Source organism: Stigmatopora nigra, chromosome 5 (assembly GCF_051989575.1).
Source record: "Stigmatopora nigra isolate UIUO_SnigA chromosome 5, RoL_Snig_1.1, whole genome shotgun sequence".
Taxonomy (NCBI): Eukaryota; Metazoa; Chordata; class Actinopteri; order Syngnathiformes; family Syngnathidae; genus Stigmatopora; species Stigmatopora nigra.
Genome location: NC_135512.1, coordinates 9,063,616 through 9,078,764, shown reverse-complemented (window position 1 = coordinate 9,078,764; position 15,149 = coordinate 9,063,616). Strand labels below are relative to the sequence as shown.

The window sequence follows — 15,149 nt, the reverse complement described above, 5'->3', positions numbered from 1 at the left end:
AATCTAAAATAGTTTACAAAATAAATGTTGGTGGAATTTGGCTCTGTCATCTGTCTGTCTTTTATGTCTCTAAATGATCACACAACCCTGGGCTAAGATTAACAAGCATACTCTAAATTAAAAAAAAAGCTTTTGCTATTTAGTCTAATCAGTTTGAGAACATGTGCACGATAGCCCATGGTTATTTAACATTTGTCTAAATGCAAATGCTTCATCAGCATCACTCCAACAGAGACACAAATGTGGACACTAGCCATCTGGGCCAAGGAATGAGCACACATGCTCATAGAGGAGGTATTTTTCCTCATTGCCAATAATAGAAACAGCCTGGGTAGAGTAGTTATTCCCATGGCAATATGTGATGGACTGTCTTTATTTATTATTATTATTTTTTAATCAAGGCTTAATCACAAAATAACTAATATGAATTCTGGTTATTTTACTGTTTTCAGTTCATTTGAGCCACACGTTTAGGAGGAAAATAAAACATTCCATATCTAAACTGATCTAAATGAGACAACTTTGCAAGCCTTTTGCTAACACGTATGTACAATAAGATGTTGTCACACTAATATTTTATAGTAGAGACTCACCCAAACCCTTCATTTCCTTCAAGCTAACTTTTGGGCTTTCGATTTAATGTCACTGTTGTGTAAACGTGACCTTAGAGCGACTAGTTAAACTAAACCATGTATTTTGGGGTGATGAAAGTACCTGTCAAAATAGGGATTATTTTAGGGTTGTGGGTTTAGGTGAGGATTTATGAGGACCTTTTTTAGTTGTCACTGCATACTTGCGGAGGGGTTTGAAGTTATGTATTGTGTGTTCTGTGTCCCATGCCAAAAGTGATTTTTTTTTTTTTTGCTCAATAAAATTCAATGTTATTACTTTTGGCTTTTCACTGAAGAGTAATATACTGGTGTATTTCTGATGACCTTAATAGGAGACAAATTCTTCTGGTAAAGTTTAATTTCTCATGGCTTGTGTATAGAACTGCAGTTTCTTAAATACTGACCCATGCTGCAGGATGGGACGGATGTGGTCAATTTAGGTCAATTCATAATCATTAAAGGGGAAACCAGAGTTTAGTTTGATTGGTTGTCTTTAATTTGCATCATGTCCCTGACCAGTGTGAATATTCCCATTTCAATTCATGGCCAACCCAGATTTGCAGGATGTCTAATCACTGTGACCTCATGAATCCCTCGCAAATGATCCTCTACGTATGGAGTGACATCAGCACATCCCGTTTAAAGTGTTTAACCCTACCTAAGAGATGCATTAACACAGCCCGGGTGGCTCTTAATCACAGCTGAAGATATTGTGCAGCAGGCCTGTTGCATGTGCTGTAACCCACTGACCTACTTTTGCTGCCGCTGCTATTTTCTGACCTCACACTACAGCAAAAATAATGAGAATATATAATTGGAATGGCCATCTTAGGGCTTTAGTTCTCATTTCTTCTCAACACCACTAATGTATGGTACATGGAAACACAGTACAAATAGTACATTATTGTCAAAAGAGACAGTTTGATAATATTCTGTCAGATTAATTTAAAAACAAATCCGGAAAAGTGACTTTCTAATTTGTCATTTCGACTAAAAATAGCGTGAAATTGTAGCAAAGTAATCAAATGGCAAAGACAGAAGAAAAACTGTTACACTGAACTTTAACACACAGACAGACACACATCATTTCTAATCGTCAATTAACCAACTAAGCGTGTTTTTGAAATGTGGGGAAATCAATTTATGAAGGAAGTGAACAAAATGTTAGAAATTAACAAAAAAAATCTCAGTTGGTCAGAAAACAAACCACTGAATCACAAGTTTGGCGGTTCTTTCACTTCGATTAGATATTGAGATTGATTGAAACAAAAACATAGTTCTTTACTAATTTATACTTTTTTTTTTGCAATGTACAAGGCCTTATCTTGATTAATGGTGTAAAAACAAATCTTTCTCGGAACCCGGTTGGGAAGTCTGTGTCAAAAATGCTCAAATATAGCCAGGAACATGGTAAAGCTATAACTGAATAATAAATGTAAAGTTTCTCCGTGAAATTTGGAAATAGGGCAACTCGGATATTTCATTCCAGCAAGACGGAGTCGCAGATTATGTGGGCCAGTTTCCCTAGTGTTCACAGTTTGAATTTGCCAAGCAAGCATTATGAGTTCATATTTGATCAATAAAAGGATGTAATATGTCTTTTTGCAGCCCTTGAGACTGTCTGCTCATGCTTGTCTGGTCTAGTCTGTCTGCATTGTGTGCAAAAGGTTCTCAGTGGATTCCAAATTCATATCAAGGTGATCTATTCTATCCTTTATTACGCTTCCTGTGATATTGCAGTCCTAATGTTATATAGCAAACACATGTTCAACTTATTCAAGTTCATTTACCACAAATACAAACACAAATTTAGAGACTGACCGAATTCAAACCAATTGAAATGAAACTTATATTGTGTTCAATTTTAGAGGTTTCACTGAATGAGTCAATATAAAGTACTTGGTACAATTAAATGTGTGTGAACAATGGGATCATATTACATTTTACTAATATGTTACGATCACTTGGTAAAGCTTATGAGTCTTGAACCCGAACTAGAGCTCCCTATTGCATATTAAAGAAAAAGTTTGTCATTGAAGATAACGACACAAAATGCAACATTTAATAAAAAAATAAATAAAAAAATAGTACTTCGAAGTCCAATCAGACAATTTTGACATAATGGCAAATCTGCACTACTGCCGTCATGAGAATAATCAGATATAAATAATGGCAAATGAGATTTCCTGTCATTGTTCCTGAAGAACTCAAGTTTATAGTTCATTTTAAATGTCACCTCATTGAAGATCCAACGTTGTTTCATAAGCGAATGAAAAAGTAGGCCATTTCTTGCTTGTGACAGGTGGCACGTTTTTTTTATAATAAGAAACAAAGGTTCCGCCACATATAGCTTTTATTATTTTGTTCCATCTCAGTGAATGCGTCTGACATTAAGCGCCACAATTACTTGTCCTTTGCACAAAAATAACATGGCAGACACTGACAGAAACATAATGGCTATCTTAAGGAAAGGTGATTGCACGAAAAAAAATACATCGAACTTCAAAATCAGACTGCATTAGAGAAACCAATGGCAAAAGCCAATCCACACAAACATTAACAGTACATTCATCTGTTAAAGAATGATTTAATATTGTATATGTGGGTTAACATCTCAATAAATCAATTATTATTAAAGATGTAGTTAGTTCTAAGTACTGATTGATGCCAGCCCACCCATTAAAAATAGATTGGATGTCTTCAGATGTCAATAGCATGGAATAAGGTAAACAGGGAGAACATAAACGATTGAGTTAATGTGAAGGCTGTAGTAACACAGTCCCGTTAATATTTTGATAAAATCTGGTGGATGTACAAACTGTGAGCCAGATGTGCTAACCCCTCATACATCACAGCGCTTATCTCAAACACTTGCAGCAATAATCAATATCATCAATTGACATATGAATCCAAGTTCTGTCTGAAAAGTGGGTCAGTGGGTTTTTGGGTCAGATCGTTACATAAGTAAGTTGATTAAAGATGCCATATTTCTTTGTAAAACACTGGCATTGCTGAGATACATCAAGAGTAAATGAAGTATGCAAAGAAAATGCAAGTCAAATTCGACTGTTCCCTCTTTGTGTCTACTTATTATTCATGTACTTTAAATATCACAAAATAACAAGCACATGGGGGGCTATTTCCACCATTCTACCCTAAAAAGGATAAAGGATTCTTCATTTTGCAAAGACAGGAGAACAAGTTGCGTGTCATCATAGGCTTTATTATTAAAGTGCAATCAAGTACTCAATTAAGATAGACAAAAAAAAGTTAAACAATATAGATATTCATATTATATTTAATTATCTTCAATTTTCAAGTGTTTGGTAGTATGACTATCATAATTCAAAAGCTCCACCATCAATCACCTTCAACAGTTACGTGATGAATATTGAGTGCAGACATTTATTTGAGCATGGTCAGCTCAAAACTGGGTCAAACCATGGTTTTAGTGAAAAGAACAAGTTCAATAAAGAGTTATTTCTTAGTGTACTACTGGTATAAAGCAAAAAGAAATGTACCAGCTAACAGTAAATTACTCACATTAAAGAATTAAATTTGAAACAGTTATACACAGCCTACAGTGGTTCCTATTTGAGAAAAAGCAACAATCTTGGTAACCTCTTGACCAGCAAGGGGCAGAGGGTGCTATAGCATAGACAATGGAATTTTTGTGAGCTATATGGGAGGAAGTTTTACACTATTTTAAGCAACATTGCATTTTCAGGCCCAGTCAATCCTCTGGGATAGGGCTGTTACAGTTCCCATGGTATATATAAATGGGTCCATCACAATGATAATACAACTGAAAGACATCTCTGTAGCCGTGGTCCCTCCACCAGGTGCACAATTGTCGATTCCAACCACAGGCCAATGAGTAAAAAAGTTCCGGGTGCTCCATGCTGATCATGGTGAAAAAGTCCTGGTCACCAAGGTGGCCCTTGACGCTGTACTTATCAGCTAGTTTAGTCACATTTCTTGTATCCAGAAGTTGGTTATAGAGAGCTGAGGCCCTCATTGCGGCAAGGTCTAACAACATCACACCGCTATTGAAGCCGGGAAGACCATCGGGCGGTGGGTCACCCACTCTGGTTTGAGGGTTTTCCTTGCGGTATTGCCAGAATGTGTGTCTGTGTGTGAAGAGATGTCAATTGACAAATGGACAATGTTGATTGTGCAAGAAGACTACCCATGAAAGAAGAATGACATCTGATGTAGCTCTAGTGCAGGGGTGGCCATGTCTGGTCCTCGAGCGCCTCTATCCAGTCTGTTTTCCATAACTCCCTCCTCTACCACACCAGAATCAAATGATCAACTCATCAATAAGCTGCCCAGAAGCTACTCAGTGATCCAGAATTTTTGATTCCAGTGTGTTGGTGGAGGGAGACCTGGAAAACAGACTTGCTCTAGTCTATATGACAATTAAGTTAGCTCAGTGTGAAGTAATACTAAATTAACCTAACCAGACTGAACTGATGGCAGGACGGAACCAGCTTTTGCTTGAGTAGGACACCTTGCAGGTTTCTTAGAATTACCTTTATTTACTGAATACAAATAACCACTTGTTTGTTTTGCCCATGTGACAAGTTGAATGAAAGAACTAAGTAGCAACACTGCTCTCATACATATTTGCAGAGCTAAAAGCCTAGTGGGCAAAAACAGGAAGCAAGGCCAATGCTGGCTCAGCAGCTTTCAGTGCCAAAAACCACCTGCATGCTTTTGTGCCATCTCAAAAGATGATTATACCAAAGGCAGGTTTTGTTCAATGTGAAGGAAGTTGTCATAGGGTCGAGTTGATAAAGATCGATGAGTGGTATAAATGGGTCAGACATACATGCATATATGACAAAAATGAGTACATGATTGGGGGGGGGGGGGGTGACTCACAAGACTGACTATGAAGTCCAAGTATCTCACATTTTTACACGATAAATAAATAACTTCAAGTGGCACACAGTGGCACTCTAAAAAAGCCCACCTTGCTTCTATTTCACTTCCAGTAACAGACATTGGTTCGCGGGTTGGAAGCCAACTGGGATTAATACTGTGTTTTGTGCTTTCTTGGTTTATTTACCAAAGAAGGGACTACAGGCTGTAGCTCAGTTAATCTAATAAATCCAGTAAAACACTCCCTGAAGACTCTAAAGAGATGTAATAAATATACCTCAATATCCTGTGAGAAATTAACAACTTGGTTTTGAGAGCAAGAGCAAAAAATATGTACAAACACTTACACTAGATAAGCAAATCTACTAAAATACACCAGTAAAGCCAAAATGCTCGTGCGCGTGTGCAACTGTATATTTTTTTTAGATTCAGTTTTACTAGCCACTTCTCTGGATGTATGCCTGCCCTCTTGCTCTAGCATGAAGCGTGTGAAACTGTGTTGAAGGATGAATAATACTGCCTGTTATCCAAGAGACGCTCACAAATTGAGAAAATCAAGTGAGGGAGACATTTAGTGTGTCATGCATTGATGATATTAATGACCTACATCCAACGCTGTAGCTCGTCCTGTCGGAGTCCCTGCAGAGTAGTTTTGCACGCTGTGTACGTACTCGGGAAAACATTCACAGTAGGTTGTTTGTATTACTAAATATACTGTATCTGTTTGAATGGTGTTAACTAACAAATAGTTGATAACCACATTGTTTTGCCGAAAAGAAAAAAAAGGTTTGTGTTGTTCTTTTTTAATTGAGGCCAAATAAATTGACTTCTTTTTGTGATGTCAGAACCAAAATTGCGTGGGCATTCTCTGATGGATTGTTTTGGGTGAAATAACTTAAATATTAGAAAACAGACAGATCTTTTCTATTCTAATGTTGGACTTTTCAGAGGTAATCTGAATGGAGAGATGCAGCATTGTCTGGAACATTTATGCCCATTACTTCCCAATACGAGTGGGAGCATAGTGTTCAAAACAGGAAAAGTTCTTCCAAAGACAGGATGCACGCGACAGTACAGAATCAATACACCTATTTGCTGTGTTCTAAGCAATGACTTAAATCAGTGTACACTACACACTTTTGGGTTATTCAGAAAGTATTGTTTTTCCCCAAAACTCAAAAAGTCACTTTTTTCATCAAATGCTTTGCTAAATGTATAAAAAAAAGTAGTATTGTAGACCTTTGACCTCCCTGTTAATTTGTTGATGTAATCTGGAGAAATTTCCCCCCATGCTTCCCTAAATGCCTGTTAGAAATTCCATTGGTTTGATAGGCACTTCCTGCTAACCATACATTCAACAGTTAACTGGGGTTGAGTTCTGGTGAATGTGCTTAATTGCAGATAGAGCACCAGCTGCCTGCTCCCTAGAGTTGTTGTAAAATCTGAAGATGAAATTGTCTCTAATCAAGCACTATTCGCTTGGTATCGCATGACGTTGCAAAATAGAGCGAGTTTTTCTCATTCAAAAATCACTTCTACCTTTAAGAGCACCCTGGAGAGTACTTTGCACCATCTGTTAAGCATGTGTGGGCAATAATGGTTTTGGCTTAATTTGGTACTGATCAAGTGGGTGATTTGCACAAGGTAAAGTGGATTTTGGTTAGGACTAAATCTCATATTAGAAAAAAATAAATAAAGTCAAAGTGACTCATTCCCCTATTTCAAGCCATATATCCAGGTGTATGTCGAGTAAAATGCATTATGCATTCTTTATTTATCATTCATGTACATGCTACATAGATTGTGCTGCTTAGTTTGCCCGTTTAATTGCCCAATGTTGTCAATACTTTTGGCCTTCCAATTGTTCGATAATCTTGCCCGACATTGAACCCCCATTTCCAGAGCTGTGCTAACTACTCAGCTACTGCTCCGAATGGAGGCTTAAAACCAAATAAATGATTTTCCGAGAATTTTTGTCTATGGTAAATGCGTTATGAAATGAGGTTATGTAATGCATTTTGTACGACACTACTCATGCGGGAGGAAGGCAAACAGAAAAGTAATATCCTTAGTGACGTGAACGACGTACTGTTGTCAATGCTTTAATTTCCTTCTAAAACGTTACTTGTAGGAGGATTTTCCTTACGACACTGTTATCAAATATGGACTACAGAGGTCCTGACGTAGAACTTGCTTTTCGTGAGTGCTGTTTTTTTTGTTTTTGTTTTTTTTGGTAAAATGTATTGGGTCTAATCATAACAGGATGGTAGATGATTCAGCGGTCTGACACAGATACACACCTGAGCCAAAAACATCACAATTTATAGATGTTAAGCGTTATCGCCTCCACACATTTGCCCCTATTAAGTACTCCTTTAAGCACATTGAGACCAAAGTCAAAGAGTCCATTGTTTCTTTACCAATGATGAGCATAATTTGCAGGAAACAAGCAGGCTAAGCATTTGTTCCAGTAAGCAGCTGCAACAAAATCTTCCCACCTGACCTCACTTCACATAAGCGTAACACACTTCCTAGATACCAACACATTCCCACACAAACGTGTAATGAGATGGTTGAGCTGAATTTGTAAATAGGAAGCACGCAAGAAAAAGAGGGAAAAAGAGCTCGGAATTTAGAATATCTTGCTGTACAAACAAGCACATACAGTTGGTAACAATTGTTGTTTAGAACCTAAATCACATGGTCTGCCTCAAATTTCTTCATTTGTTTACACAAAAATTGCAAAAAAACAATCTGTTAAACATCAACAGTCAGCCATCATGGGAAAAATTAAATCGATTTGTGGCTGGGGACTGCCAGTTAATAGGCTCTAGAAAATGGTTAATTTCCTACAAAAGGGAACAACGAGACATGTAATACATGAATCACACATGGCAACAAAGCCTTTGCTGATTAGAAGTATCTCTGTGCCAACTTCTCACTAATCTCTCAGGGGAAAAAAGAGCAGACTATCTGTGTGAGCAAACATGAATAACAGATAAATAAGTAGATTTAAAAAAAACACCTATTTAGCAAATGTCAATATCATTAGAAACACAAGTCTACGATTACTTGAATACCAGTACAACGCATATAATTAAAAAAAATGGATGAGGGGTTTTATTTATTTTTTTATGTCAGAAAATAAATGAAAATGATTTTTACCTTATTTCTTATGAAGTTTCCATTTTAAAGGCTTCCCGCAAATTGACCCAAAAAAAATGTTCATGTTTTTTAGAGATTGGCTACAATGAGTATTTTGTTGTTTGTTTGATTCTATTAAATCTAATCAAAATGTATTTGTATGGCAGTAAATAAAAAAAAGGTGCTTCACATAAAATAAAGTAACAATTTACCGATATGGTCCAATACAACGGTGAATGAGTCTAATTCTGGCTCAATGGCTTTGAGGCCAAATGTTTGTTTGGGATGCAAACAATATGCTAAAGTCAGATTTGTGATACTTCCTCCTAACTGGGAATAAAATAGGTGCCTAAAACATTTGAGAAAAATGCACTCTGCGCTCTGCAATACAATTGAGCTATAGATGCAAAGCTTATATGCTTGAAAAAATACTAACTGGATAACTAATAATAAAACTGTGTGGTATAAGTTCTTGCCTTAACAAATGTCATCTCTATCTAACAAGTAGCGTGTCATGGAACATGTAATACCTGTATACAGGCTGCATCTCTCTGGCAATGCCAAGTACTGCTCCTGGTGGGAAGTGGTCAAATTCTTGAAAAAGGTCCCTGATGTTGGTCCGGTACTTCAGGTCAAGGTCAAGTTGCACAATGCGTGTCAAATCTGAAACAAGGAAAAAATAGGCACACTGTCTACGACTGTTGAGCAGCTGTGTAAACACACAAGCAATACATTCGGGAAATAGGAGCATATGCGTAAGAGTTAAGCTGTTACATAAAGCTGTCATCAAAACTTAACTGTGCACCTCTAAGAGGAAATACCATCATCATTCACAAATGAATAAAAAGATCAGGTGGGTGTATAAAATCCTCAAAGTAATTGAAATCCTGGATAATGGACATGGTAGATTGTTGGTGAATAAAAGTATATCCAGGATATTAAAATGGCATCAAGTCATTGTTTCAACAACCTCTATTTTTTTTTGTCTGCATGGTAATGATGGGAAATATTCATTAGCAGTTTCCCATTCAGACTGTATCTATCCGGATGATGACAATTAAAGTGGGCGGTTTGTGTAAAATGGGCAAAACATGTGACAGTAGATTTGAAACAACTAACAGGGTTCTTGCAGCTTCATATGGAAGTGACACACAAGGTATCCTATAAAAATATATTAATCCATACCAATATATTCATTAGGCAAGAAAGTAGGTAAGATAAAACAAAAGTTAAAAAATCTATGGTGAAAACTCCAAAAAAACAAGACAATATGAAAGCATATTTTTCATAGTCAAGTATTCGTTTGCTCTGAAAATCAAGTTGCAAATCTATAAGGGTTTTTTTTAAACAGAAATTTTATTGAAGATTCAATTGACGTAAGTTCTGTGCCTATCTATATAAAACAATAAAGTTACATATGCTTATCAACTGTGTAAAACCCAAAATGGGTTGTAAATTACATTTCGCTTTTTTAATAATGAAATATTTAGAATAAAACATGAGATGAATGAAAACTCGTATGTGCTGCCAGGTGGAGGCGACTACTAATTATCAGAACATAATGGGATGTATTAAAAAAAATGAAAGAGTTTAAATGGAGAGACATGGCAATCCATTGGTTTTCACATGTTATACTACTTGCTGCACGAACCCTGATGGGTTTGCTGGACAAATAATTTCATTATAGAAGCTGAGAGAGCACTAAAGGCTCTGGTCACAGGAGATAGCACTATGTAGCAACACCTAAACTCAGCAACAAAACAAAAGGCTCACTGTTATCTAAGCATGCTTTTTTTTCTAGAAAGAATGTGGGTCAATCTCTTTAGGCCTTAATATCCCCCCTGATGTGAGCACTTAAAGGCTATTTATTGAGGCTCATTGTTTCGTGTTCTTGCCAATACAGAGAAAAAAGGCAGTTTTTCAGAAGGACGACATCACATATTGTTTTCTGACTTTTCATCTAGGATATTTATCATACACAATGTGAAAATTGTAATTCAAAGGATTTGTTCAGGGATCGAATGTTTCTCTTTACATGACAATTCAATTTGCATTTTTGTTAGTACCACTATTATTGTCATTTTCTAAATAATGAAATCAATCCATGGAAAGATAGTTTCAGCATGCATGGAGACCAAAACCAATTCTTGTTTATGCGTATTAGTGTAGACAAAAAAGGATTGCAGTGGATATGTAAAAAATAAAAATGGGGGACATCTCTAATTCCGAGTATCAGTCAGCTTTACCACATTGACTTTGCTAAGAATTAAAAAAAAAACAAAGTCGAGTCACAAATAATCACAGTCTGATTTAATTATGTAGCCCTTAATCTCAAAGGGCTTCCCTGGCCAATAGCAAAACTTTATTTGAGGTTAAGTACCATTAAATCAGTTGTGTGCCGACTCCTAATGTACTTAAGTTTGCCTGTGATTCGTTAATTCTGAGTTTTATTTTGTTTTTACATACCCCTCTACAAAGTTGCCATTTTATTTTCCAAAAAGGTCAAACACCTATTTAAGATTTTGGGCGTCAAAAGATTAGAAATATTTTGTCATTTAGCTTGCTGTTATTCTCTTTCAAAAATCAAAGAAACTGGCATTTGAACAATTTTTGTACTCACAGTCCAACCCAAGGTCTTCAAAATTATTTTTATTTTATAAGTCTGAACTTAAATTGTTGGATGAAAGTTGTTCAACAAGCTGACATAAAAATTACACGAGGCATCAATAATGAAGATGAAGAGGCTGAATTGAAGTTAATTTAACGATTAAAGGTCTAACAACTTAGCATGGGTTTTATATTCAGCATTTAAGTGAATTAATTGAGTGTAATAATTCTCCTGTACTGATTGAATGGTGATCATTCCAATAATTCTAACTGCTGGCAACACTAGACTATGTTACCACATATTTTATCTTCACAATGATTAAGATTTTTTGTTCTACTGTAATTTTCCACACTTGGAAAATAAGAATATGTGCAGCATGCCATGTGTCATTTGTCATTTGTCTGATGCGAAATGATCAATGCCCTGCTGATAAGTCATGTTTTTACCTAATGTAATATATCTAATTCTGTTAGTTTCATAAACTTTACAATGTAACTGAAAGTCAATGGGGGGACCAACTCACATGACCTGCACTTCTTGGTCAATTGTAATTGATTCAAAGACCGAAGAAACACTTTTAAGAGTGCCTCGTGATCAGATGTTTAAGTAACACTGAATATAAAGAATTAAGCCTTAACAAGCTAGTGCCTGTTGATCTCTTCAGAGTGAATTTATGGAACAATAAAAAGGTTTTTGTTTTGGCAATTTTTCAATGTTTACATTAAACTCACGGCAGCTAAACAGATCCTTTAGAGATCTCTTTACCTGACATATTTTAGGATTCTTTAAGGATTTGTAAATCGGTGGCATTTCTTAATTTTCTGAAATCCGCACAGCTGATTCCAAAATCAGTTTCCCCACCGTTGGAAAAAAAAATCAATGTTTTCCAAAGACTGAAGCTCTGACTGATGTATAGTGACATGCATATTTCTTAAGGCATTCAGAATGCCATCAATAAAGGTGCAACAATACACTGATCTCTGTGTGAACATCAATTTTCCTTTGTCTCAGTTATCAGTCCATGTGTTTTGTGTCCACTGTGACAACAAACAACTAAGCCATGATGGATACCTTTTTATGAGCACTTTTGTTTTACACAAAAAGCCTGAAAACTAAGAATGCCAAATAGTAATGACATGCCTGAGCCATAAAAAGCCCCAACAACGATCTTTATATTCATTTATATTCTGAACCACTTATGCTCACAAGGGCCGTGGGGGGTGCTGGATACTAGCTATCCCAGAACCTACCTGGGATGGAACCCTCGACCCCAGACCTTTAAGGCAGATGCATTAAACATTCCTCACCAGGCCACCTAACTTTATATAACATTTTTCCATTAAACACAGGTGATATGGATTAAGTACTCTGCTTACTTTTTGGCAAGATGTGATGCATGGCTACCGACAGAAAGAAGATAGCATCACTGTAATAAGCCAGGGAGCCAGCGCTGAAGTGCTTTTGCAAGGCCTCCACAATTGGGAAAAGCTTGTGAGTGAAGGCTTCCACGTCATGGAACACCACCTGTGTGGGAACAGAACACAGCTAATTTCAGATTTAATTTGGTTATGATAAAATTCAGCAGTCACTGTGGCCCTTTGTAGAATAGTTTGATGACCCCTGAAAAGGATAGGGGATGGTCACTAATTTAAGTCACCTGCTTTGTGTAAAGTGGGTTTAGCTGGTAAAAATTGGCTCAAGGTGCACCACCAAATTTCCCATGTGTAAAAAAATGGTATTGGACCAAATCTACAATAAACTAACTAAATTAATACGGAAATCCACATGCACATTCTAAAAAAAAAAGGAAAATATGGCTTAATACTGCATGGAGCAGCCAGTATTCTTGCTTTGGTCATTTCAAGTGGCAAAGGCTTGCATCAATGCAGGTTATTTAGCCAACACTGCCCCCTTGTGGAAAGCCTAGAACAACTCCTAAGAACTTAAAATCAAAAAATATTTAAAACCTAACACAAATATAGCTGCTCTAATAGCTAAAAAAAAATATTAAACACTGGATTACCTTTAAAAATCAATGATGAACAACCACATTCAAATCAATCAAGAAGATGATTGTAGTTATTTGAATAATGAGCATGCCCTCAGAATGAACTAAACTCAGAGCTCAAGGTAGAACTCTTACATACAATGTAAGGCAAAAAAAAAAAGAAAAACACACCGAAATAATTATTCCTACCTCATACTTGAACGATGCATTTGTGAGGAATTCCTGAAGCATCTTTTCTCCCAATTCTTTACTGGCCAAATCGCTCACAAAATGAAGCACCAACACCTCTCCTTCCAGGAACTGTGCATACTTGACCATAGATAACATGGCCACCCTAAATTTGTCCTGAAGGCTACGGTTTTTGTCAACTTTTGTGAACATCATGAGGATGTTGTAGTGTTGGTCCCGAGTCTCGTCGCCACTCTTTATGGATTGAAAAGCATAATTATCCACCGCTTCCTCCTCCTCGGATCCATCGAGCTGAGAGAACTTGGTATCTACAGTCAGATCTGCATTGTTTCTGTTGGCATTGTGGCTTGCCTGAGAATGTTTGATCCTCCTGGTGGTGCTTGAGAAGTTATGATTCTCTGAGCCAAAGTAGTAGAATGCCACCACAGCCAGGGCAGCGGCCAGAACTAGCATAAACTGAAGGGATCTAAATGTACTGACCCTGGCCATGATTATGCATGATAGTCTGGCGATGCGCATGTCTGTATGTTCATATAAAATGAAAATTGAGGTAAAACTGTTACCAGGTTTGTTTTTTTTTTTCTTACTCTGGTTCAGGGGAAATTCTATTCAGTTCCTAAAAAAAGAAAAGAGCAACTTTTAGTTTTAGTATCAAGACAACACTACTATCAGAATATATCAAATCTACAAAGTCATATAAACATTGACAGTCACTTAAAATCCAGGTTGGAGATCAGAGAGGGGTTGAAAATGGCTAAAACTTAGAAAAAAATAGCTGCAAATATTGAGACATCAAATTTTAAACCCATTTTTAAATCAAAATTATTTTGGTATTTATGATGGTTTTTAAGATTCATTTATTTTTAATGGTTTTTAGGATTCATTTATTTTTGGAAGCTTTGGTCCGTCCTGCATCAGTCTGTGTTAAGAGGCTTTTAAAACAATTAAGAGGCTTTTAAGGAGATTGGTCTGACCTGATAGCAAACTATAAATCAGTCTCTTATGTTCCGTTTTATCAAATCCGCCAATTAAGACATAAAATAGGAAGTTGGTGCCTGAGAATATGGGACATTAAGTGATAAAATAGTAGATCATAGATAAATTAGCTGAATATGTGGACTACAGAAGCAAGGAATTGAGTGTGGATGCATGTTTACCTACATCTTGAAATGTTGATACTCTCTCCAAGTGCATCTTGATAGTTTGTTGTCAATTATTTCCTATAAAAACATTACATTGGATCAATTAAGCAAGCATTCCTGTTTTTCGTACAACTACACTAGTCAAATAAAAAGTACGATGCAAGAATATTACTAGTGTTGAGCTGTTTACAAACTAGCTCCAAAAAGCAGCATTAATCAGCTGATCGATGAACACATTTTAATAGCAAGGTGAAAACTTCACGTTGAGATCGAGATCTAGTTCTTTTTCAATGGTAACCTGGTCATAACCTCAGCGTCTTACCATAAACAACAACAAAAGTATAAATAACACATGCAACAAAGGAGGATTGTGAGGTAAATGTGTATACCTTTTTCTCGAATAGTTCATTTTAACGACGCCAGGCAGTGGCTAAAACAATTGTAATGGTGTCATTCACAACAGCGGTAAGCTAGCAGGAGTGTCCTAATTTTGACACGCCCATTTAGCGTATTGTTGCATTTATATTAATTGGAAAAAAAACTTCGCTGAATGAACTGTT

General features: G+C 36.5%; 1 protein-coding gene across 2 annotated transcripts; it reads right to left on the bottom strand.

Moving 5' to 3' along the window:
- Positions 1-3,817: 3,817 nt before the first annotated feature.
- On the bottom strand, positions 3,818-15,077 carry xxylt1 (xyloside xylosyltransferase 1). Of its 2 annotated transcripts, none has more exons than XM_077716241.1 (6): positions 14,979-15,077; positions 14,605-14,667; positions 13,448-14,063; positions 12,627-12,774; positions 9,173-9,305; positions 3,818-4,741 (listed from the first exon to the last, which is right to left on the bottom strand). In XM_077716241.1, exons 3-6 carry the CDS (start codon positions 13,964-13,966, stop codon positions 4,345-4,347), a joined length of 1,197 nt encoding a protein of 398 aa, XP_077572367.1. In that variant the 5' UTR covers positions 13,967-14,063; positions 14,605-14,667; positions 14,979-15,077; the 3' UTR covers positions 3,818-4,344. The 2 variants fall into 2 exon arrangements, with proteins under 2 accessions (XP_077572367.1, XP_077572366.1); XM_077716240.1 differs by having other exon boundaries at positions 14,609-14,667.
- Between the last annotated feature and the right edge of the window lie 72 nt (positions 15,078-15,149).

Bases quoted from the DNA above. Each gene is read 5' to 3' on its own strand.
- xxylt1 (XM_077716241.1), bottom strand. From the start codon at position 13,966: ATGCGCATCGCCAGACTATCATGCATAATCATGGCCAGGGTCAGTACA. The intron at 9,306-12,626 runs GTAAGCAGAGTA...TCCTTGTTTCAG, and splicing joins GCATCACATCTTGCCAAAAA to ATTTGACACGCATTGTGCAA. The intron at 4,742-9,172 runs GTATTACATGTT...CTTCACACACAG, and splicing joins GAGATGCAGCCTGTATACAG to ACACACATTCTGGCAATACC.